Source organism: Pelophylax lessonae (genome assembly GCF_965119305.1).
Source record: "Pelophylax lessonae genome assembly, chromosome: 2".
NCBI lineage: Eukaryota > Metazoa > Chordata > Amphibia > Anura > Ranidae > Pelophylax > Pelophylax lessonae.
The window spans coordinates 562,312,064-562,338,519 of NC_138769.1; the positions used below are offsets into that span (position 1 = coordinate 562,312,064).

The following is a 26,456-nucleotide window of genomic DNA, read 5'->3' on the forward strand; positions in this document are numbered from 1 at the left end:
CCCGCAGACACCCACCGTAAACTGCACCACCTGTGGAGACCCTTTAGAAAAAGTAATAGCCACAAAAAGAAAGTTTTTACAAGAAAATGCCCGAGCAAACAGTTAAAATCACCCCACAGTGTCTGTACTTGCCACATGCTGCTGCAGTGAAAATGAGAGAAAAAGGGAAGTGACCTCACGCACATAGAGGCCTGTGCCCACCCTGAGCCACAAACAAATGGTGCTTGATGAAAGTCTATGGAAGGAAGCACATGCAAAATGGCTGCCGTCCTTACTAGGCAGTTGCCCATACCAAAGATGGCGACCGATCACTGCCTAAACGATGAGCTAAAATGGCTGCTGCCCACACAGCCTGCCCTCACCCAAAATGGCGGTCGCGCGAACGGCGGCAAATAGAGCAGAAAATACATATGCTGGCCCCCAGAGAGCACCTCCTGGATATATTAAGCCCCCCACACATCCCAGTGATGGCAGTATGCACCGCAGAGCGCCCCCAGCAGGGGCAGGGAGGAAGGAGGGGGATACCACAGAAGCCACCATGTATTGTCATCCCCTAAGAGTGGGCCCACAGAGCACCCCCACAGATAATAGCCCCCTTTAAAGGGACCCAGGGGTAGTAGCACTCACCAGTCCAGCGAACGCTGATACGAAACACCTCCCACCCTGAGTGGGGGTGCCGTCAGCCAGGAAGGATGCTAGCAACTTACGGGTGTTCCGGAGTTGAGACATCCCGGCGAAGAAGGGACTCCGCAGGCTCGTCCCCATCCAAAGGGGTATTGTCATTGCGAGGCCGCGCCGTCCGAAAATTGAGGCCGCGGCTTTTCGGCCTTCTTCAGTGAGAGAACGGGGAACTGGTGCCCTCTTGTGGTGGCCGGGAGTTTGACGAACAGTAACTAATGGCTGTTTCCCCTGCCTGTCCATCTTCTTCCCCAAGAGGAGATGAGAGGGAAGTTTTTGCAGGCTAAAGCCCCGTACACACGTACCGATGGTCGGCTTACAAATGTTCCTCTTTTCTCCCCGGGATGTCGGTGTCTGCTGAAAAGTGCAAAGACAGCACAAGGACAGCACAAGAATTTTGTCCGCCGACTGCAGAAGTGATGTCATGTAATGGTTAACTTTCCCTGTGTTTTCTATTTTCTGAGCATGCCCAGTCTTGCAAATCTGCGGTCTGTCGGCTGAATTGTGTACTGACAGGCGAACAATCGTCCGTTCTGGTGTCGGCATACAAATATTTTCATGTTTGCACGAAAGACTTTTGTCCGCGGATTGTGCGCAGACATCTGTCGGAGGCACCATACTAACACGCGTACAATCGGCAGATCCTTCGTCCACCGACGTTTGTATGCCGACGATCGGTACGTGTGTACGGGCCTTTAATCTCCCTGTCCACTTACCTTTGCTTAAAAGGTAAGTGGACAGGGAGCGTGGTGGTTATTATTATTATTAATTTATTTTTTTAAATTATTAAAAAAAAATTATTATTTTTTTTAATTATTATTAAAAAAAATATTTTTTCAATTATAAAAAAAATGTATTTATTTTTCTTTAATTATTATAAAAAAAAATTATATTATATAATAATATAATTTTTTTTTCCTCATCGCCATGCCACAGCTGAAGGCCCCTTTCACACGGGCTGTCTGATCAGGTCTGCCTGTCTGTTTCTCAGGCAGACCTGATCAGACCCTTCAGTCTCCTCTATGGAGCGGTAATCTGCCGCCATCTGATTCTGTCTGCCAAAAACAGACGGATGGTGGTTCTATTTTCTATCCATCCCGTGGATCGGATCAGATGGCATCGGATGGAAACAGACAGACAATCTGTTTCCATCCGATTGCGCTAGAGTGGGGTTCTATAGAGGAGAGTGGGGTTCTAGTCGTCTTTGTGCAAATTTAGTATGTTATTTTTTGGAAATAAAGATGGGTTGTTTGTTAAAAAAAAAAAAAAAACTGGCTCCTAAAGTTTTTAGCTGGCTCCTAGATTTCAGGAAAATTTGTCAAGCCCTGCCATAAGGATCTAGATTATCCAGTACGAGGCCCAGCTCTGCTGTCGCATTTAGGCCTCCAGGAATTCCCTGACTAAGCAGCGATAGTGAGTGAAATAAAAAAAAGCTATTTTCAAAGAAAAAAATATAAAAAACAGACACTAAGTCCAAGCAGGGAAGACCTAGCCTACTCCTAACGCTAGGCAGTATAAAACTGAAGAGCAGCTCCTAGTGGCTGATGGGTAATAGCTGAGGAACAGCCCCCTAGAGGTGTGTTATGTGTAAAGGCTTTTGTTAACCTTTTCACTGCCTAGCCTGCTCCTGCAGAGAGGCGCATTACCCACTCGTGAAGGCTAACTGAACGGGCGGCGACTGTCAGAGGACGTAAGAGAAATTGTGATTCTCATTTTATCCAGAATCGTGCAGCTCTATTATGTGGGCATTTGACTTTTGCACAGCGATTGCAAATGTCATCCAGATCATCATACCAACCTAGGGATTCCTTTTATTTCACACAGGTTGTAGCCAGGTCGCACGGCTGGCATTGTTCAAACCTTTGTTATTAAAGTTCTGCAAAGACCGTGACTTTGGAACTATGGGGGGTATAGTATGGGAGGAGCCAGGATCATAGATTGCTGTGGGAGAGAGAGAGACCTTTCTCCCAGGGAGCACTAGGGCGCGTGGAGCTTGCTGGGAGTGGCTTTATAAAGGAGGGCAGGACTGAACTTCGCTCTCTTGCCTCAAACACAATGTACTGAAAAGAAGGGGAAGAGCTGCTGCGGATCGCAGGAGATTAGGCCGAGGCCTAGTGGCGGACACCGAAGTTGAAGCCGGTGGTGTGAGTGAGCGGAGGAGTCTCGGTGGCAGGACCGAGCGGAAGGTTACTGACAGGCAGACGGAGACACTGAACAAAGCAGGGTCTGGCCATGGCGTATCTACACCTCTTTTAATCACAGACCTAGGCTGAATCAGGGCGGGACAATTGAACTGTCTGCTTACAAAGGTGAAGACAAGTGAGGCCTCACTCTCCAGGAGACTCTTGCAATTCATCATAAAGAGGGGCCCCGTTGGTGTACAAAGTGCACTCTGATAGCTACTTTAGTATTGTTATATTGTTTATTCTACATTGTTATCTAGTGTTGTCACTCTTATCTGTGGTCACTCTCTAATTACACCAGATTATTCAAGTGTTGTTTACTATTGCTGAACGCAATCCTCTAGCATGCATAAGCACTTATTTGTATGTGTGGCCTGTGTTCCGGATCCTGAGTGCTGAACTAAACCTAAATCTTTGGTTGGGAATTCAGGATCTATTTCACTAGTAACATTTGTGTCATTTCTGATTCTGTTTGCATAATCTTGTTTTCCTTCAAAAGTAGTAAACTCATTATTCACTGCAGTACTTGTGATCTCAATCATTCAAGATGACAGAGCTTATAGTGTCAGATGGGTTGGAGTGGGCTCAGAGCGCAAGAAGCGAAGAGGATACCCATGCAATAAGCCACTCCCTTGGTGGCAGGGCTACAAGTATATACTGTATTAGCCATAACATAACCACCAAAACAGCCTTGACCTGTCAAGGTATAGACTCCACTAGACCTCTGAAGGCATGCTGTAGTAGCTGGCTTCAAGCCTTCACTTTAAGTCCTTTAGACCTTAAAGTCCTGTAAGGTGTGAGGTGGGGTATCCATTGATCTAACTTGTTTTTCCAGCACATAGGACAAATGCTCGATTGGATTGAGATCTGAAAAATTTGGATGCAAACTTGTTGTGTTCCTCAAACCATTCTCGAGCTGTGGTAGGGTACATTATCCTGCTGACAGAGGCCACTGCTATCAAGAAATACCATTTTCATGAAGGGGTATACAACAATGTTTAGGGAGGGGATAACTATAAAGTAACATCCACATGGGCAGGACCCAAGGTTTCCCAGCAAAATTATGCTCAAAGTATCAAACTGCCTCAGCTGACTTGCCGTTGTTTCAAACTGCATCCTGGTACTATCTTTTCTCCAAGTAAACAAAGCACACGCAACCGGACCTCCATATGATGTAAAAGAAAATGTGATTTATCAGACCAGACCATCCTCTTCCATTGCTCCATGATCCAGTTCTGATGCTCACATGCCCATTGTAGGTGCTTTTGTCTGTGGACACAGGTCAGCATGGGCACCCTGACAGGCCTGCCCAGCCCCATACACAACAAACTGCAATGCCTATTTTTTTTCTGCTTTCAACACATCAACTTCAGGGACATGTTTACTTGCTGCTGAACATATCCTAGCAAATTTCACAGACCACTGGAACAAGATAAAGTTCTGGTCATAGAGTTATGGCCGATCAGTGCACATATATTATTATACAGGATTTTTTTTATATAGCTCCAACCGTTTGCACAGCGCTTTACAACATGGGGGCAGACATTACAGTTACAATACAAGAGGAGGAATCCGAGAGCCCTGCATGTTAGAGCTTGCAATCCAAGGGGGAAGGGCTATAACAGCATCAACTCTTCTGGGAAGGCTATCCACAAGGTTTAGGAGTGTGTCTTTTGGAATGTTTGACCATTCTTCCAGAAGCGCATTGGTGAGGTCAGGCACTGATGTTGGGCGAGAAGGTCTGAGAAGGTCTCTGCTCTAATTCATCCCAAAGACGTTCTATCAGGTTGAGGTCAGGAATCTGTGCAAGCCAGTCAAAATCCTCTACTCCAAAGCAAGGTTCATAAAAACTGGATTTTTGACTTACCGTAAAATCCTTTTCTTAAGTTCATTGACAGACGCAGTTCTCTCTGATTCATATCAGTAGGGTTATACTGCCCCCTACAGGAGTAGGACACTAGGCAGGAAAAAATTCTGGCTACGCCTATGGGCAGTCCTGGAGGGTACACCCTCTCTCTTCCTGCATAGGATGTCAGTTTTGTATCAAAGCAGTATCAGAAAGTAACAACAACCCAACTCAAAATAGAGAGGCGGGTACTGCGTCCGTCAATGAACTTAAGAGAAAAGGATTTTACGGTAAGTCAAAAATCAGATTTTCTCTATCGTTCATTGACGGACGCAGTTCTCTCTGATTCATATCAGTAGGGACGTCCCAAAACAGTGCCATAAAATGAGGGGTGGGAACAGCAGAAAAGAACAAGTCCCCCAAGGCCAAACACAGCCATCCAAGCAACATTGGACTCATCAGAACAAAAGATGAGGCCCACCTGAAAACAAAAAACAGTAAACACCCTCAAGGAAGGCCAAAAGCCCACCAAACAGCAGCCAGCAAAAAATCTTGCGGCCGAAAAGAGGCATCTGCAGATGCCAGCACATCCGCCCCATAAAACATAGCAAAGGTGTGAACAAACGACCAGGTAGTCGCCTTATAACCTGAAGCACAGATGCCTGTATGGCAAAAAGCCCAGGAAGCACTAGGTGCCCAAGTAGAAAGTGCCAAAACAGGGAAAGGTAGGACCTGACCCATAAATGAAGAAGCCTGCACCACCGACTGTCCAATTCACCTGGAAACAGTCGAGGCAGACACAGGCAGCCCTGTCCTTGGGCCATTGGTGAGCACAGAGAGCGAACCTGTCTACGGGAAGACTCAGCAGTCGCCAAGTACTCCTCGATTGCCCAAACTCCATCCAGAGTATGCAGCGCACATTCCGTAGGATGAGGGGGCTCAGGACACAGGATGGCAACACAATAGCCCTGTGCAAGTGAACACTAGGAACCACCTTCGGAGGGAAGGACGGATCCGGACAAAGTACCACCTGGCCCCATGAACCAACAGATAGGGAGAATGACAGGACAATGTCGCCAGTGCCGACAACCCGTGTGCAGAGTGACAGCAACCAAGGCCACCTTCTGCAATAAGGTAAGCAGGGGATACCCACGATACTAGCAAAGGAGGGTCTGGAAGAACCGACTGCCCCAACCAAGGTCCCCAGTTGGCGACGGAGGTCGCACCGGAAGAACCAAGTGTCGCACCCCCTGGAAAAAGTTACGCACCAGGGAACGGGCAGTCAACGGCCTGTGGAATAAAAATTATCAAAGCCGAACCCGACCCTTGACAGTACTCAAGGCCATTGTTTGATCAAGCCCCCCGGTGAAGGAAGCCAAGATCTGGCCACTGAGCAAGAGCAAGGGGGAGTCCAAGAAGACTCACACCACGCAATACGCGACTTTCTCATATGATGAAAAAAAAAAAAAACATCATAGAAGATGCTTCCCACGCTTTACGCAGGGTGGGAATCACCGAAGCAGACAACCCCCCGTCCTTTGACACCTGGCTTACAACAGCCAAGTCGGCGAACGTTAACCAGGACGGGAGATCGTCCCCGGAGAGAAGAAACCCAACGAGGCATCAGCGGCAAGCCTGACCAGGTCGGCGTACCAAGCTCGGCGAGGCAAGTCCGGAGCCACGAGAACGACCCTGCCACCTCGATCCCGCGAAGGATTCTTGCCAGCAACAGGAGAGGAGGAAAGGCAGACAGCAGCCGAAACTGACCTCGGCCCATCCGCGAGCACTCTCGCACGATCATGCCAGCGTCAGCCTTGCACAGGTGACCACGCCAAACATCTCAGCATCGAACATGTTGAACCTAGCGAATGTTCTTGCCCATGACAGAAGCCATGAGGCCACCATTGCACTCGCCAGAGGGTCCCGGGAGCAGGCAACAACCTCTGCACTATCCTGTAGATGCAATGCCAACAGGCCCATGTCCGGAGTTCCCCCAAAATGAAGGCACAAATGCTGGAACGACTCAGATGAAGGCACCATTGCCCTGCAGCCAGGGCCTGTCGACTGAGGCAAACCGTCTATCAATCGCGTTGTTTCTCCCCTGGAAAGGGAACAGCGGATAGAGCCGGAACAAGGCGCTCTGAAACATCACTTCCAAGGCAGCAAGGACACTTTTGGTGCCCCCATAGTGAATGACACAAGCCACGGTCGCGACGTAGTCATTGAAAGTGCACCGGGCAGCTGCAGGTGCCCGATCCAGTGAACTAGACAAAGCTGGATCGCTCTCAGCCCCAGGACAATAAGCGGTAACCTGGATCCTCCAGGCACCATACTCCCGAAGCAGAAAACCTGCCGAGGACTCCTCCCCACCCGGACAAGCTTGCATCCGTGGTGACAATTGTCCAGTAGACGGGGAGGAAGGTTTCCAGAGCAAGACTCCCCGGGCACCCGGCCCAGCCGGATCCGCAAGTCCAGAGAGTTTGGATTCCAGTCGCCTTCGAGGAGTGCCTCCTGGAGGATCCCCAGAGGGATTGAGCGAAAAGGACAGTCTTGAAAAACAACACCATCAGTCCCAGAACTCACATGCAGGTCCAAAGGGAAGACCATGTGCGGAACAGCAACAGTCGACTGCAGTCTAAAGTGCCAAGAGTTTTGACCCTGGAGGGAGAAACACCCTGACTGAGGACGAGTCCAAAGTCAGACTCAGAAAGTTCAGTCTCATGGAAAGGACCAGGGATAATTTCTGAAGGTTCAGAACCCACCTGAACTCCACCAGAGTTCCCACGATGACAACCAACTTCATTGTCAGCACCGTAGGGGGCTCCAAACGGAGAAGCAGAGTGGCCAGGAAACCAGGGCCGATACGCCCCGCTGCCGCAACAGCACCAGGACCAGAGCCATCACCGTCGTGAAGACCCTAGCAGCATAAGCGAGACCAAAGGGTAACGCCACAAACCAAGAGATCCTACCCCACGGCAAAAAAACGGAGAACCGTAGCTGTCCAGAACAGAACGGGACGTGAAGGTAGGCAGCTTGATGTCTATGGAGGCCAGGAAGCACCCTGATGTAGAGAAGCTACCACCGCGCGAACCAATACCAAATAAAATTTGTGATCTCCACGGAACCAACAAAAGGACCAGTAGGTCCAGCTTGTTGAACCAGAGCCTGAACTGCCCCACAGAGCGCCTGTACATTGGAAGGGAAAAACCTTACCGGAAATAACCGGATCGAAACTCGATCTTGCAACTGGACCGCATGACCTCCTCAGCCCAGTCAGCCTGGGATCCGGACCAGCCGCAGGTCCCCAACCCCCTAGATGGGGGAGGAAGCACCTTCAGGCCGAGTAGGCCTTGTGCACGGGTCTGGAAAAAACCAAACCCATGTACGCCAGACCAGGGTCGTCTGGAACCCACGCGGAAGTCTGGAAGGACTCTGCCACATCAACTGTCCCCGAAGGACGAAGAAACTGTTTGTGAGCCGAAAGGGAGGAACCCCGACTGCGACAAAGGCCCTCACCCTTGACAGCCTGTGTCATCCAGGGCAGCGCCAAACAGGCGATCCCCCTGAAAAGGGAGATCCATTAAGACCTTCTTAGAAGTTTGATCCACAGACCAACACTCCGGTCAACCACCACCAAAAACGACAAGGTGTTATACAAGGGAACCTCGACCAGCGCGACATCACAAACAAAATGAAGCCCCTGCGCCAGCTGGTCCAACAGCTCCCCAAGGGCAAGAGGGACATGCCCCACACCAAATCGCGGTTTTGGGACTCTGCCCATCAGGCAGAGCCAGCGTGGCAAGGGCAAACAAACACTGTTCCCAGTGCAGCTACGCCAGGGAGCACAGAGCGCAGGCCACAGCCCGCGCCATCCTATCCCCCAAGTCCTTAAGGGACGAGGATTCCTCCACCGGAACAACGGTAGTCCCATTCAGCTAGAGACCGTACGTCCACCAAAGGCAGAAACAGTTCTCTGTACCAGAGACTCCCCCAAAAGGGCAACGGCTAACGGCCGCTTAGACACCCCAGGGGAACATCTCAGACAGTCCCCTCCTATATGAGCAGCCAGCAAAATGAGCAGCTATGGGAGGCATGTGAGTGCCAGATGCCACCTGCACCCTAGGCGCAGCCGCCGCTGCGACCCCCAAATTGCAGGGTGCCACGCACCGAAAACAGCCAGTGCGTCCACCAGCGCCTGTCGTGGCAGGGAAGGTGGAAATGTCATCCTCATCATCCGAGGAGACAGGGCGCGAGGTAACAGACCTGGCAGGGAGGCCCACGTCTGCGGCGGCTGAGCCAGACTCAGACTTCGAGACACCAGAAGAGGCAGGGGTAGGTGGAGAAACGTTTTAGCGCACCTACCACCACCCCCGGGCACAAATGCGTCCCGAACTGCCGAAAAGGCATAGATGGACAGTGGAGATCCGGAAGGCCCTGTGGCCTCCGTGAGGGGGGTCAGGTGGGAAAATGGCTTGCAGGGTCCATACTGAACCTGAGGAACCCGCCAGCAACTTTTAAAACAAAATGTGAATTTTTTTTTTTAAACGGCCCTACAGTGTTACAGCGCCCCCCCGGAGGTCGGGCATGCGCTAACAGACCCCCACAGAGAGGGAGAGACCACCCTCAAGACTCACTGTCCTTCAGGCACTCCCACCGGCCTTCAATGCAAAAAAATCTCCTGCAAAATGGCCGAAAATGGGTGTACCAAGATGGCCGCCTCCATAGAAGCAGACAGAGGCTACAACAAAATGGCGGCCCGCCCAAAAATCACAGCAAATCAGGGGCCCCCCCAAATGCCCATCCACTTCAGGAGAACCCCAGCAAGGCCCCCCCCGCACGATCATTGAGCACCGCAGACAGCGAACTCGCCCGGCCCCCCATGCGGCCTGCACACTAGGCCCCAGGCTCAGGTAGGCCCAAACAGTCCCCCACATGGGTCTGGGGGCGGGAGGATGGTAGGAGGTGGGGGGGTCACAATAGGTCAGAGGGAAACCCAGGAGTGCGAGGGTTCGACCATCCCAGGGAGAGGGCCCGCGTCCACCCCAAAATCCGCCAGGGAGGGGGGGGAACACAGGTGGGCGGCATCTTATAACAGGACCCCACGCCACCTGAGTAGGGGGGGCTGTCAGCCAAATAGGAACGCTGCGACATCAGCCTCGACCCTGTCGTGTGCGTCCTGGCAAGACGTTCAACTCGCGGGGCCAGTCCCCGTCCAGTGGGAATATGTCACGGCTGACCCAGCGCGGAGCTAAGGCCTGCAGGCGCTCGCTGGCCAGACTGGGGTGACCACTGGATATGGGGGTCCAGTCTGTCGCCCAGCCCGGCATAATTGCTTGAAGATCTCACAGGAAAAAAAGGCTAGCTAAAAAAATACTTTTATGCCAGGACCAGAGATCCCAGCAAGAAACTAGGTCCTTACTCCTGACTAGGCAGATTAAAACTGACATCCTATGCAGGAAGAGAGAGGGTGTACCCTCAGGGACTGCCCATAGGCGTAGCCAGAACTTTTTCCTGCCTAGTGTCCTACTTCTGTAGGGGGCAGTATAACCCTACTGATATGAATCAGAGAGAACTGCGTCCGTCAATGAACGATAGCGAAAACAAGGACGAGCGAGTTTGGGTTGGAGTAACTTAACTGGCTTTCACAGAGTCCTGACATCAACCCGATAGAACACCTTTGGGATGAATTCGAGCACAGACTGCGAGGCAGGCCTTCTCGTGCAACATCAGCGCCTGACCTCACAAATGCTTCTGGAAGAATGGTCAAACATCCTCATAGACACACTTCTAAACTTTGTGGACAGCCTTCCCAGAAGAGTTGAAGTTGTTAAAGTTGCAAAGGGTGGGCCAAGTCAATATTGAACCCTACGAACTGGGATGCTATTAAAGTTCATGTGCGTGTAAAGGTGGGTGTCACAATACAGCAGATTTCGTGAATTTATGTATACACACACACACACACTATAACATTATGACCACAGACAGGTAAAAGTTGATTTTCTTGATTATCTTACCACATTGATTATCTTGTTACAATGGCATCTGAAAGTGGGTAGAATATATTAACCCCTTGCCGACCGGTCTGCGGCAAAGTGGCTCGTTATTGTCCAGCGACGTAGACCTACGTCGCTGGACTCCTCCCCTTGTGGGCGCCGCCGGAGGCTCGCTCCCGCTGTTTTCAGTCACCGCTGCTCTTCCCCAATCATCGGGGATCGAGTGTGGAAATCCGCCCGCTCGTATAAACAAAGCGGGCGGATCTCCTACGTAACAGGCAGGGTCAGATTGCAGGATTCAGCATAGCTGAACCTGCGATCTGTGCCTGTGTCACATAGCCCCCTCCCCCCACACACGTTAGTAAGCACCAGGCATACATTAACCCCTTGATCACCAATAAAAGTTAGCCCCTTCCCTGCCAGTGTCATTTTTACAGTAACAGTGCATATTTATAGCACTGATTACTATAGTAAATGTCACTGGTACCCCCAAAAGTGTCAAAAATGTCAGTCAAGGGTCCGATCTGTCCGCCGCAACGTCGCAGTCACGCAAAAAAAAAAAAAAAACACAATAAAAATGACATAAATTTCCCGTAGTTAGTAGCAGCGATAACTTTTGCGCAAACCAATCAAAATACGCTTATTGCGATTTTTTTTTTACCAAAAATATGTAGCATAAAACAAATTGGCCTAAAATGTTACATTTTGATTTTTACATTTTTTTGGGGGGGAATTTCATATAAAAATAAATTTGAAAATTATTTTTTCAAAATTGTCGCTTTTTTTTGTTTATAGCGCAAAAAGTAAAAATTGCACAGGTGATCAAATACCACCAAAAGAAAGCAGTTTGTGGGAAAAAAGGACGTAAATTCCGTTTGGTTACGGCGTTGCATGACCGTGCAATTGTCAGTTAAAGTCACACAGTGCTGAATCGCAAAAAGTGGCCTGGACGTAAGACAGCAAAATCCTCCGGTGGTAAAGTGGTTAAGCAGCGAGTGAACATGTTGTCCCTGAAGTTGCTGTTTAAAGCAGAAAAATGGGCAAGTGTAAGTATTTGAGCAACTTTGACAAGGATCTAATTGTAATGTCTAGCCAACTGGGTCACAGCAACTCCAAAACTGTAGCTCTTGTGGGATGTTCCAGGTCTGCAGTGGTTAGACCTACCAAAAGTGTTCCAAGAAAGGAAAACCAGTAACAGTCATGGGTGGCCAATGCTCATTGATGCATGTGGGGCGCAAAGGCTGGCCCTTATACTCCGATCCATTAGAAGAACTACTGTAGCTCAAATTGCTTAAAAAACTAATGCTGGTTCCAAAAAAAAAAAAAAGTGTCAATACACACAGGGCATCGCAGCATACGAGGCTGCATAGCTACAGACTGGTCAGGGTGCCCATGCTGACCTATGTCCCCTACCAAAAGTGCTTCCAATAGGCATGTAAACATCAGAACTGGCCCACAGGAGCAATAGAAGAAGGTCTTCAGGAGTTTAGTTGAGTTCTGCTTTGATGGGTATGGCTTATTGATGTATCATTTTGTTTTACACTTTTTTTTTTTTTTAATTTCTTTAGTTGCTTTCTGGGTTTTGGCTTAAGCCAAACTAATGTCATACATCCCACAAGTTTTCAGTTAGACTGCATTCACACCTGAGAAGAGTGATTTTTCAGGAGCTTTTTCAAGCATTTTTGCAAGTGCATACAGGCGTTCTTAGAAGAGTATTACAGGAATTTCACATGTGTGCTTCAGGCTTTTTGTTCTAGCCAATGGAAATCTAGGACGATCATCAGTTAATATAGGCTAAAAAGTGCTTGAAAACCCCTTAAAGAGGAAGTAAAGTCGAAAAAAAAAAAAACCCTGTAAAGAGAAAAGCATAATGATCTAGTATGCATCGTATACTAGCTCATTATGTAGTACTTACCTTAAAACGAAGCCCCCGCCATGCCGCCACCTCAGCGACAGGACGGCGACATGTCCTGCTTCCTGGTTCGCATCCTCCAGCCATCTGATTTGCCGGAGGCACGATTACATCACTCCTGCGCCTGCACGCGGGAGCCGCCGTTCGCGGCACTGAGCTCTGAAGGAACGGCACAGGTGGCCGTTCCCTCAGAGCGCCTGCGCCGATGACGTCATCGGCAGTTTGCACTGTAAATATCTCCTAAACGGTGCAAGTTTGGGAGATATTTATAGCACCTATAGGTAAGCCTTAATATAGGCTTACCTATAGGTAAAAAATATACAAGTGGGTTTACAACCTCTTTAAATTAGGCGTTTTCAGTAGGGATGCACCGAAATTTCGGCCACCGAAATTATCGGCCGAAAATGAGCCTATCTCATTTCGGCCGATAATGGGTTAACATTGCCGAAAATAAATATGGCCGCCGTGGGGAAGGAGGAGGGCGCAGGGCAGGTTTTAAATGTCCTACCTCTGGCCGGCCGGCCGTCCGCCTCTTAATGACGTCCCTACTACGATCTGTGCATTATGAATGGACATACCAGGCGGGGCGGGGGGGGGGGGGGTGGGGGCGAGCGGCCGCTATAGATAGAACTATGTGAATTATCCCTGTCAGCTCAGCGCGACTATGTGTGAATGAGAACAGAACTGACCTGACACCGGACGGGGGGAGTGGCCGCTATTAGCTGTAACTATGTAAGCGCTTCACTTCCCTGACAGGCATGTATCTCCGCTGACAGGGAAGTGAAGCTCTCACATAGTTACAGCTAATAGCGGCCACTCCCCCCGCCCGGTGTCAGGTCAGTTCTGTTCTCATTCACACATAGTCGTGCTGAGCTGACAGTGAAGGATCACATTAGTTCTATCTATAGCGGCCGCTCACCCCGCCTGGTATGTCCATTCATAATGCACAGATCGTAGTAGGGACGTCATTGAGAGGCGGTGCCGCCGGCCAGAGGCGGGACTTTTGAATGAAGGACACCCGAGGAGGGGGACGCTGAGGCAGTGGGGGTGGGGGGAGCTGAGGCAGCTTACCAATGGTATTTGTATTATGAAGCATGGGGGGTTAATGTATTGTCACTCATCTATTAGTGACCGACCAGTGGCAGGTAATTAACCCCTTTGTGCTGCATTAGTGCAACCAGTATCAAGTGTTAATTAACACTGGTTGCACTGATACTGGTTGCACTAATGCAGCACAAAGGGGTTAATTACCTGCCACTGGTCAGTCACTAATAGATGAGTGACCAGCAGTGACAATACATTAACCCCTCATGCTTCATAATACAAATACCAATGGTAATTAAATTAACCTCTTGCCAACCCATCACAGTACATATACTGTGACAGGGTGGCAGCGACGTCACTACCTGTTTTTGGTGTATGCCCCTGTTCTATCCAATTTACATTTTTTTGGGGGAAAAGGTAATTTTCTGTTTCGGTTTTCGGCCAAGGGCATCCTGCATTTTCGGTTTCGGCCCAAAATTTTCATTTCGGTGCATCCCTAGTTTTCAGGCATTCCTATTAAAGTGTATAGGGCCCAAACTGCTCAATTCTGCCTGAAAAGTAGCTTTCTACATACTTTTTGGAGCAACAGGCATTCAGCTGCAAGCAACAGGATGCTCAGATGTGAACATAGGCTATTGAACACAATGGGATACTACATGAATCATCTGTCGTCCTCAAGATGGCGTGTCTAGAAATGCTAAAGGGGTGTTTTTGAAAGTGATTAGGAGACCTTGAAGTATATATATATATATTAGTGTGTTAGTGGCCAACTTCGCGCTTTCTTTGCCAGGCAAAGCTTTGGTACCCTCATCATAGTATGAAAGTTTTCCTGCCCCTACCTACTGGTCAGTGAGCCAGCCCATCATGGGCCAACAGGAATGTAGGAGAAAAGGACGTTGGGCTCTGAAGCTACAAGTGCCTTGTTTGTTGGAGCAGCTTGTTCTGCCTTCATCATTTTTACTTTTTCTCCTCCCACCCAATTAAAGAGGTCTCTGAAGCTGGCTTTACAGTAGTAGATTTTCAAACACAACGAATGTGTGAACATTTGTACAAAAATTCTCAGTACATTCAATGACTAGTGGAAGTCATTTGATAGTACTTCAAAATTTTGTTTGCTTTTAACATTAGATTTTGAAACAAATGAACTAAATGAAAACATGCAGTTAGAAAATAGTTTGAGAAAAATTGTAAATCATGCACCTTCATATTTTCTCTGAAGCTAAAAATGAATGTTGATTTGACTCCACCAACCATTAGAAAAGCAAACATTTTAAAGGCCTTTCACACAGGGCAGACTGTCCAGCAGATCCGCCTGCTCAGCAATAGATCTCTCCGCTGATTAGGTGGATGACAGGTCAGTGTCCGCTCCGCTTTGCAGAGTGGACAGAGACACAGCCCGCTCTCCTCTATGGGGCAGCCAGATGGAAAATGGACAGCCTGTCTGTTTTCCGATACGGTCTGCCGGACAGATGGCAAACTTACCCACATCCGTCTGTTTTTGGCGGCCGGGATGGAATGCCGGTGGGTGTCAGCGGACGTCCGCTACATTGACAGCAATGGATGGTCTCAAACTAGTGGACGTGATCGAAACATTTGTGAAAGGGGTCTAAAACTAAATTAATGTATGGCCAACTTTTGGTCTGTAAGGGACCGGTGGTTACCAATTGAATATGCAGTTTCAAATTCTAATAAAAAAATATTTATGTAAATTATATTAGGAGCTAAACCATGGTCGCCAATGAGGAAGAGTTTCCATTAAAAAATACACACAGGTCACACAGTAGAATAGTTTTCAAACCTTTTTATAGCAGCAAACAGTACATTTTGCTATTTAAAACTTCTAAACACAGGATGTCAAGCTTACTTTTTGCACATCCCATAATACGACAACATACAAGCATCTAAATAAACACCAAGATGCTGGTTTTTAACATGCAAAGGGAAAGAAAAAGACATTTTTTTTAAAACTAAATGAAAAACAAAATGGACTAGACAAGATTTGGTCCATCAAATTTCATCTCATGGCAGGTTTACCTTGAAGGAGGAGGGCTTGAAGGAGGAGGGAAAAAAAAAAACAAAAAAAAAAACAAAAAAAAAACAAAAAAAAAAACAAAGGAAAGTATAAAAGAAGAGCAAAATCAGAGTTTTAAAAGTACCAACTTAAAAAAGAAAAAAATTATTAAACTAAAATGAATATATTATCACCCATTATAAGTCTCACCTAGTATTCTTAAACTGATATGCAGGGCATGGACAAAGATTGAGATTTTATGGTAAAATCTAATGCATTGCACTGTCCATCTCTCCACTTCACAGCTCAAAAGGTGTAACTGTCTGTTTTGGAAGAGGGGGGGGGGGGGGGCAGTGGTCGCTTTTATTTCATTTGTTTCCTGCGGGAGAATGTGGGAAATCTTTCAAATTCAGTACACAGCAGAATAAAAAGATTATGATATTCATGATAGGCTAATGGTAGCCTCATGAATCTGCTGGGGAAAAAAATTGCATCATGAATATTGCAAGTTTCCACAGCAGTTGAAAACACCCTTCCAGCTAACAGGTGGGCTAAGGGAACCAATATTAGCACCCAGATTTCTATCCTTACCAACTCACGCTAAAAGGAAAACTTTACTTTTTTTTTTTTTAATTAAAAGTGAATTTCAGGATAAGCATGGTTTAAAGAAAAAGGTGTATTCTTACTTTAATTTCAGTGTGTTTTGTGAATTTCTTTCAGATCTGTGCAGTATCTAGTGTGAAACTTTACAGGAGCTTCTATAACAAAAGTCCAGTCCCTACTGCTCTCTCCTTGTGCAGGGTGACTGGTCTTGCCTCTGCCACCTCCTAGTTTTCTGCAGGCAGGCTAAAGTGGGTGGGGCCTGCTGGGCCCCTCCCACTGATCTGCTCTTTGCACATCCCTACGTAAAGCACAGTCACAATGTCACTGTTACATTTACAATGTAATATCCTGTTTTGCAAAGGCATATGGTGCAAAAAAAGAAGAAAAAAATGATTTATGTCCTTCCTGGCCTTAAATGTTGTGCCTGGAGTGGTACTTTAAGATATACATGGTAAAATGATCAACCGGATAATGTTTAAAATACTTGTTGCTATGTGTAGGTTGTAATCCTATATATATATATATATATATATATATATATATATATATATATATATATATATATATATATATATATATATATATATATATATATATATATATATATATATATATATATATATATATATATATATATAAGGAGCCGTCATGTTATTTGCTCATTACAAACGCAGGTGCTGCTTAGTAGTTCTGTACAATGGTTTGTCCCAATATGCCCCTCAGTTCAAACCTACCAAAGCAAGTTGGGCCAAAACAGATTTCCTTTGGAGCAGTTGTCTGAGAGGCAAACCTATCTTGTCTAATACACGAGGAAAAATTCTATCAAGCTGGTGTATGTAATACAATGGAAATATACAGCAAGCACACAAAAATGTTAGTCACATCAAAAATGATTTTAAAGGTAAACATTACACTTCCTTAAATGATATGCTCACTGAAAACCTACTATACCCTAAGCAATTTCAGTGGGGCATGGCTGTTATTCGCATGCTTTGTGAAGCAATAGGATAGGATACCATTGGTGTAGTGCACTGGCTCATTGTAATGCCAGGTATGGGCTGTGCCATGGAAACTGCCACAGGTGCTACAGACACTGCAACTGGTGCCATGGAAACAGGTGGAGGTGCCATTCCTTGAGCAATGGTTTGTGCCAGCGCAGCAGAAAGTGGTGTAATTTCAGGATTTAACTGAGGGGCTGCATTGGACTGCGCAGGAGCAGGGGCACCAGTGGAAGCCACTAACTCCTGTTGAGTAACTGCTCGAGGCTGCAATGCCTGACTGCTTAATGTGGTATGGGTTTGTGCAATGCCATGGTTGTAGTTAGTCACACTCCCTTGGGTTGGTGTAATGCCATGGTTGTAGTTAGTCACAGTCCCTACAGCCTGTTCACTAGTTGGAGCAGTGGTGCTCAGGGTGCTAAGTGTAACAACTTTGGCTTGGCTACGAAACTGAGCATTCTGGTCAAGTAACACTTCGTTAGTTGCTGCTAAGACAGAGACCTGCTTTTTCAGCTCTTCAACACGCCTACGAAGCATGACATTTTCTTCCTCTAACATGCGATACTCAACTGGGGCTACATTATAGTATCCATCATAACCTACACGCCTCCTCTTCATTACAGGATCTTCAAATCGATCCCTATACCGATAATATGAAGAGGAAAAGTATTCAGGTTCAGAAAGGCCATCATATGAGCCATAATGCTCAAAAGCACGGTTTGCGATTGTAGAAAAACTTCCAGCAGCTGTACTTGTAGCCATAGCTCCCATTTGCCTGTCACCTGAATATTCAAACTGATAATTGTAATCTCTCCGCAAGTTGCGAAAATGTCGAAACTTGCACTGCTCACCGCGCTGGCAATCGCCCTTTAGGTAATCCCTGCAGATAGGAATCTCATCTTTATTAGCTATGTCTGTGGGAGACAAGCCAAGTCCAGCTGCAACCTTATTACGCAAGCGAGAAGGTAGCTCTCCTGTTTTCTTGTAATGCTCTTCGTCATCCTTGGTACCATGAACGAATCTGCAGTTAATACGCTCACATTCCTTATTCTGGAAATCGTGGCAAAAAATAAATTCATTCTTTTGCACTCCAAGGTCAGACACATCATTGGAATCTGGATGCTTGAAACGGCAGCGCTTGCCACGCTTGCACACATTACGCAAGAAGTCACGGCACACAAAATCGACTGTTGAAGCCGCTTCCTCACTGCCACTACCGCTGCTGCCACCGCCATTTGCATAGTTATCCCTGTTCGGCATTGTTTATTACAGCGCTTGCTCGTATTATATAATCCTCAATGCTTACGCTGCGCCTTAGTATCTGCGACGCACCAGGCAAAGTAGCGCTTTGAATAAGAGCTGGAAGAAAGAACATTATATTCAGCACAAAAATATAGGCTTGAACAGTAATACTTAATAGTATTAATTACAAAGCTGCTAAAAACACGAGGTTAAACATTACACATTCAGTAAAGCCTCAAAGTTATAAAGGCCCTGGTGTACACTATAGAAAATGAATACATCCACATCCTATTAAGGCTCCATTCACACTACTGCGACTTGTCAGCCTGACAAGTCACAGTCCGTCGCGGTCCATGCAGTGCTACAGGACCCGTTCTAATAGGAGCGACACAAGTCGCTCCGACTTAGAAAAAGGGCCCTGTACTACTTCGGGGCGACCTCGGAGTGACTTGCATAGACATTCATTATACGAAGTCCGTGCAAGTCGCGCCGAAGTCGCGGTGCACGCGACTTGTGAAGTCGCCCCCGAAGTCGTGCCGCTTCAGTGTGAATGCGGTCTAAATGTATTTGTAGCCTAATATCTTTTAAGGTTGAATTATGGAGTACAAACAAAAAATGTACCGTTAAAGCAGATGCTTCTCAGTGACTGTTCTGCGCTAAATGGCATGTTTCAGAGTTAATATAGGAAGTTTTTAAGAAATTCTGAAATTTCACATTCTCTGGAGTTTAAAAGTTAATAATGCTTTCATTGGAAAACCATCCTCATACTCTTTTAAGTACATTAAAAAAAAAAAACAACCTGCAGTTAGAGAAATGTGTGGGCAGCCATTCCTGAAATTGCTTGTTTCAGGTTATTGACTCAAAATATTAAAGCCATTGAATCCGTATGACAGCCAGCAATTGCATTTTCAGGTTCCTCCTCCTCTCCGGTCCCTCGTTGCTGCTCTTGGCCCCTCCCTCCTGTTGAGTGCCCCACCATAGGCAGCAGCTCCGTGTGTCCATTCAGACACAGAGCTGCCGTTCGGCCCCGCCCCCATCTCTCCCGATTGGCTGAGTTTGATTGACAGCCATGGGAGCCAATGGCGCCAGGGCTGTGTCTCAGCCAATAAGAAATGAAGAATCCCAGAAGGCCAAGGGACTCGTGGACATCGCTGGAGGAAGATATGGCTCAGAAAAATATTAGGGGGTGCTGGGGAGGCTGCTCCACACAGGGGTTTTTTTTTTTTAATCTTAATGCATAGCATGCATTAAGATAAAAAAAAAACACCTGACTTTACAACCCCATTAAGACTGTGCATTATAAATATTTGCCGTTATAGTGGCTGTCATTGATCAAGAGCGGAAAGCCACCAGTCACTGTAGTATGTGTGAGGGAGCCCTAAATTTAGTAGAACTCTCCTACAGGAAAAGAACAAAAGCTCTTTAGCCAAGGTTTCTTAGTCTGTAATCAGGTGAGAAACAGGTTCTTTGTCTAAGGTTTTCTAGCTAACTGTTAGGAGGCCTCATGCACACAGGGCGTTTTATTTGCTCCTCTAAACACGAGAACTCCTGGTAGGAAGAAAGCTGCTTAAAAATGTGCCCAAAGCTGCATATTGCACACACATTTAGGCACATTAAGCCTTTCAGAATTAATGTATACTATTGGCCAAAACATTAGTTTATTCTGGCCATTGGAATGCATTATCGCTCAAATGCACAAGCCTAACATTTAGGTGCATTTATGTTATTTCTGCTCTTCAGCTCCACTCCCGAACGCGCTTCCGATAGGGTTTTTTTTTCAGCCTGCAAATGCTTCTCTTCTAATAGATCTGTAAACACCTATGTATGCATGGAGACAAAGGCTAACATAGTGGTGCTTTGAGCCTTGGTTCACATTTATGCGATGAGGGAAGGCTGCGAATCCGCAGCCTGTTCCCGCATCGCACACGCACCCCCGGCAGTTCACACTGCCATATGCGATACGCTGGGGGTGTCAATGTAATGTTAACGACACCCCCAGTTTGATCGCATATCGCAGTGCGATCGTGCAGTACAAGTGTGAACCGCTGTGCGATCCGATCCTGATGCGGCTGCCAAAAAGGGTCCCTGTGCGTGTTTGGTGCGGCTGCAGTGCGAATTTAGCCATACAATCTGTATGGCTAAACTCGCACCGCACAGCCGATCGCATGTAATGTCGGAGCAGTGAGCTCCGACATTACATGCGAACCCCGCACACGCACAAGTGTGAACCGGGGCTGACAGGCTAAAAAACAAAAAAAAAAAAAAAGACAACATTATATTTGCCTGCGCTATTTCATTCGATAATGTACTTATTTTCCTCATGATCGTTTTGAAATTATTTATTTTCGGAATAATAAGTTCATTAGGGAAGAATATATATATTTGTTTTTCAAACTCCATTTCTATTTTTGGAAGTTCTGTAAGAGTCCGTTCACATTAATCTGACTTCGGGCGACTTTGAAGTCACCCATGCAGCGCGACTTCAGCACGGCTTGCAAGCAACTTCTCAAAATAGAAGTCAATGCAAGTCGCTCCGACTTTGCCAAAAAATAGTGCAGGAACCTTTTTCTAAGTCGGAGCGACTTGAGTCGCTCTGATTAGAACGGTTCCATTGCACAGCATTGGGAGCTACTTGTCAGGCGACTAAGTCGCCTGACAACTCGGATCAGTGTGAACCGGCTCTTAAAGCGGAGTTCCACCCAAAAGTGGAACTTCCGCTTTAGGGAGTCCTGACCCCCCGACATGCCACATTTGGCATGTCATTTTTTGGGGGGGGGGGGAGCGGGTACCTAGTTTTGACAGGTACCCGCTCCCACTTCCGCTCGGAGCGCCGCGGCGCCCTGAGCGGAAGTTCTCCTCTCCCCCTCCCTCCCTGCAATCTTCTGGGACACGTCAGAGGTCCCAGAAGATTGCCGGCCAATCACGGCGCGCAGCGCGACTCGCGCATGCGCAGTGGGTACCAGGCTGTGAAGCCGCAAACTGTAACAGCCGGGTGCCCACAGCAGTGATGCCGGCGCCGAGGGAGAGGATCGAGGCTTCCGGCGGCCGCATCGCTGGACCGTTGGACAGGTGAGTAAATGGCTGGAACTCCGCTTTAAGCCTCGTACACACGCAACGAATTTCCGCCGACCGGTCGTCCGTCTGTCTTTTGTCCGGAGTGGTGTTTGTTGGTTGGAATTTGCTCTAGACTGCACACGAATTTTCCCGTACGACAGAATTCTACTTCAGAAGTGATGTCATGTGTTGGATTGCTTTCTATGTGTTCTTTCATCTCTGAGCATGCCTAGTCTTGCTCATAAGATTTTTCCCCGTCGAAATCTGTACTAATGAGACGAAAAGCGGACGCGTGTTGACGGACGACAAAAATTATATAGCCTGCACACCAGGATTTTTTCGTCTGAAAAGTCCGAGACGGCTGTCGGAAGCACCATACTAACAAGCCGAAAATCAGCAGATCGGTCGTCGGACGAAATTTCCCGGCCTAATTTCTCATCGTGTGTACGGGGCTTTAGTCTTTTTATTTTTCAGAAGATTGGTTATATTCGTTTTAAAATGTTAATTCATTATGTCAGGAGATTAGTCATTCTTATATAAGGAAACTATTCAGTATTTATTTTTGTCAGACACAATGGAATTAATGTAGTTAGGCCCCAACTTTTTCAAACCTAAGAATTCCATTAGATGGTGGAACTGACTAATGACAAATTTACTTTAAATCACAAACTTACTTTATTCCACAAGTAGAGCAGCCAATCAGGCAGCAATACCAGAATGCATCACTCCTGCACAATATATAATTCTAGGAATCATCTTATTTTCACTTTTAACCCTCACTGTATTTATTGCAATATGTTTTCATTTCAAATGTAGTACATTTTTATAATAATGAAAAATGTTAATGCAAAAAGAATCAGCTGATTATCCAAAAGACTATCACGCCAATCTTACCTGAAAAAAAATGGCTGAGGGCCAGTTCACACCACATGCAGTCCAGTGCGTTTTTTTCTGCATCAACAACGCATGGAAAGTAGGTTATATGGTTTCGAATGGCATAGTTCATATCAGTGTTTGCAGTCCCAGTGTGCTCCAGTAAAATAAAAAAAAAATTAAAAAAATAGAACATGCTGCATTTTTCCTGCACTGGAACGCTGTAAAACACATCAAAAAACGCACTGGAACACATCCTTATTTAAGGTTACGATAAAAGAGGGGGCAAGAAATGCACTGGACTGCTTCAAAAACACGCATGCAGAAAAGCATCTGGTACTAGGGCTGCACGATATTGGAAAAAAAGTACATTGCGATATTTTTTTTTCCAACGATATATATTGTGATATTGAGAGGAAATCATGGAAGTATTGCAGCAGCCCAGCCTTCTTCTGATTGTAATTGCACCATACAGCCAGGGCAGGCCAGGGTTAATGTTATTGTAGGGATTGACAGTGACAGTCAGTGTGGATTAGGCACAGTCGGGACTCACAGTGGTGGCAGGAGGTAGAACAACACAGCCTGACATGACATCCATCCAGTCCCACACGTTCAGTCTGCCGCCCTGCAGCTAGTTCTCTTGACCGGCACAGCGAACCAATCACGCCGTGAGTAGCGGCACAGCGAACCAATCACGCCGTGAGTAGCGGCACAGCGAACCAATCACGCCGTGAGTAGCGGCACAGCGAACCAATCACGCCGTGAGTAGCGGCACGCGTGATTGGTTAGCTGTGCAGCTGCTCACGGCGCGCTGCTCACCGCTCAGTCAGAACTAAGCTAGCTGCAGGCAGGCAGACTGAACGTGTAGGACGGATGTCGGGCTGTGTTCTGCTACAACCACTGTGAGTCCTCCCAAGTCCCGACTTCTCCCTGCCTAATGCCTATGCCTTACTATCGTATCTTCGGCATTCAGCCCTATCTGGTACGCATTCGGACTGCATTTCTATGGTGTGAACCGGCCCCGAATCGGAATACATATTCGTATTGACTGCTGTCAAAGTCAGACATTGAGGAGGGGGGCCTAACCTCAGCTCCATGTCTAAATCGACACAGAGCTGTGGCTCGGGTGCCCCCATAGCAAGCTGCTTGCTGTGGGGCACTAGACAAAAAGGGAGGGACCAGGAGAATCCAGGCTGCCCTGTGCAAAACCACTGCACAGAGCAGTTAGGTATAACATTTATTACTTTTAAAGAAAAAACAAAAAGACAGTGTTACTAAAGGCCCCCTTCACACTTGTGCGACTTCAAAGTCGCACGACTTTACCGTGACTTTTTGATGCGAGTTTGACTGGGCTTAGAATGTCTTTTCCTCAAAACGCATCAAAATCATGCCAAAAGTAGTGCAGGTGCTAATTTGAAGTCGGAGGGACTTCAAGTTGCACAGATATGAATGGGACTCATTGGAAATAATGGAGAACGCCTTGTCATGCGATTTTGCAGTCCAAAATCGCATGACAAGTCGCAAAAGTGTGAAAGTGGCCTTAAGTTGAACTAATGTCTCCATTTCCAAATGACTGTTGGACCATGCATACACCAATTCAACGAATGGTATCTTTGTATGGTAACCCCATCACAAAAAGAATCTCATTAAGAACGGTGTTTCTCAATTCCGTCCTCAGGGCACACTAACAGGCCAGGTTTGCAAGAAAACTGAAATACATCACAGGTGATATAATTTGCTGGTCAGTGATTGCAGTATTCTAGTCTGCATCTCCTCAAGGCAATACTTGAAATCTGGCCTGTTAGTGTGCCTTGAGGACCAGAGTTGAGAAACACTGCATTAGAATAACCACTCACTTGAATAAAAACAAATGGATCCGAATCATTCGTTCTGTCGTTATGTTATTTCGGATGCTTCAAACATTAACAAAAAGATCAAACTAGTGCATCATGTCATCAAAATTAAAATTTGTGGTTTTCGTTCTAATTTATTTCTAATTAGTTGAAATTAGTTACGATTGTGATTTGGAGACACCCGAATCACGCAAATTTCGTCCAAATGATGATTCACCACAGAATGAATCGTACATGTTTAGTGCAAGTCCAGGACAAAAAAACCGCAGCATCTCAATTATATGCCCCTTTTTCTATGGGAGCCGTCTTAACTGATCCGACACAAGTCGCTCTGAATTTAGAAAAGGTTCCTGCACTACTTTGGTCCGACTTTGATACAACTTCAATGCCATAGAGTGTAAAAAGTCACATTAAGTTGGATCAAAGTCAGACTGAAGTTGCAGCGCAAAGTCAGATCGTAAAGCCCCGTACACACGTACCGATCGTCGGCCGACCGATCGGCCGTCTTTTGTCCCCGGGCTGTCGTGTCCGCTGAAAAGTGCAAAAAAGACTGCACACGAATTTTGTCTGCCGACTGCAGAAGTGATGTCATGTGATGGTTAACTTTCCCTGTGTTTTTTCTTTTCTGAGCATGCCCAGTCTTGCAAATCTGCTGTCTGTCGGCCGAATTCTGTACTGACTGGCGAACAATCGGCCGTTCTGGTGTCCGCATACAAAAATTTTAATGCTTGCACGACAGATTCTGTTCGGCCGAAAGTGCGCTGTTGGAAGCATCATACTAACAAGCCGAAAATCGGCCGATCGGTCGTCGGCCGAATCTTTTCGGCCGACAATCTGCACGTGTGTACGGGCCTTAAGTCGTGCGACTTTCATGTCGGAACAGTGAACCTGGGCTCACAGTTTTTCAGAAAAAATAAAAAAGGTGAACACCTTACATTCTCCCCAACTCCCACTGTACATTACATTTTGAGACTAGCTTCACACGTTGATTAGCATTTTTACCATCCACCTCCACTTGTCTCGCAGTTGGGGTAAGTATTTCAATGCAAAATTCCCCTTTGAGCTAGAAAAAAAAAAAAAAAACAGGCATTTAGTAGGTATCACCTTCCAAACTGCATCTGAAAAGTGATCCTTAATCACTTTTCAGAGGGGCAGCAGGGACTACAGCATGAGTGAAAGAGGCCCAAAAGCTTTTACAGCTCCCTAGTTTATAGTTAACTGGTGGCCCTAGAATTATTCATCTCACTCTGTTGTGTACAGCAATTGCTTTGCTGACATTTATACAACACCTCCCCTTTCGAGGACCAGCAAAGTAACTTTTTCTATTTCAGTATTCTGATTAAAAAGCTTACCCCTGGTTTAAATGATTAAAGTTAAACCCCTTCCAAAATATTTCTTAAATAATATGCTACCCCAACATTTCATATTCCTAAAATGTGCCTGTTGTACCATGTACTTGTATGAAAAACTATCCTGTTCTCTTTGCATTGCTTCCTTTGTGTGAAGTCCCTGGTGTTTTGTCAGTCCTCATCTCTCATATTAAAAGACTACCACACTAATCAGTTCTCTAGCTGTGCTGGGAACTCAGTCAGCTCTCCTCCAATGATCAGAATTGTCCTGACAACCCCACAGAGAAGCTCAGTGTATTGAAAACAGAGAAAATGTGATCACAAAAAAAAAAAAAAGGCATGGTTTACAATCACTTTAATTATTTTGATAAAGTGAAGATTTCCCCATTATATGCTCTGGGTAGATATAGGTGGACACACAGCCACCCCAAAGGGATAATATAGGACAATCTTTCCTGCATCACAAGATGGAGAAATAAAAAATGGAATGGCCATGAAAGTTACACGTGTGTTCTCGCTCTGATTCACCAGGGGATAGATCCTACTACGGAGATGGAATAAAGGCTCCCATGTGAAAGGGGTCAAAGTGGACAGGTTCCAGAGATTTCATTTATTGCATAGATCAAAGCAGACCTTGTGTGAAAATGCAAAGTCCGCATATCTTGGAAGCCCCCCCAAAAAAAAATTACATAAGAACTAAAAGTTGTACACCTTACACCCCAGTTCAGGGTTCTTGGCTTAGGGCAAAGGTGACACCAATGAGCGATTCTAGGAAAGCTGAGGATCCAATATTTTGCAAGAAGAGGCTACAACGCTG

At 46.5% G+C, this 26,456-nt stretch overlaps 1 protein-coding gene across 1 annotated transcript; it reads right to left on the reverse strand.

Moving 5' to 3' along the window:
• Positions 1-17,050: 17,050 nt before the first annotated feature.
• ZC3H10 (zinc finger CCCH-type containing 10) lies at positions 17,051-18,658 on the reverse strand. Its single transcript, XM_082244366.1, has one exon. It carries the CDS (start codon positions 18,526-18,528, stop codon positions 17,233-17,235), a length of 1,296 nt encoding a protein of 431 aa, XP_082100492.1. The 5' UTR covers positions 18,529-18,658; the 3' UTR covers positions 17,051-17,232.
• Positions 18,659-26,456: the final 7,798 nt, after the last annotated feature.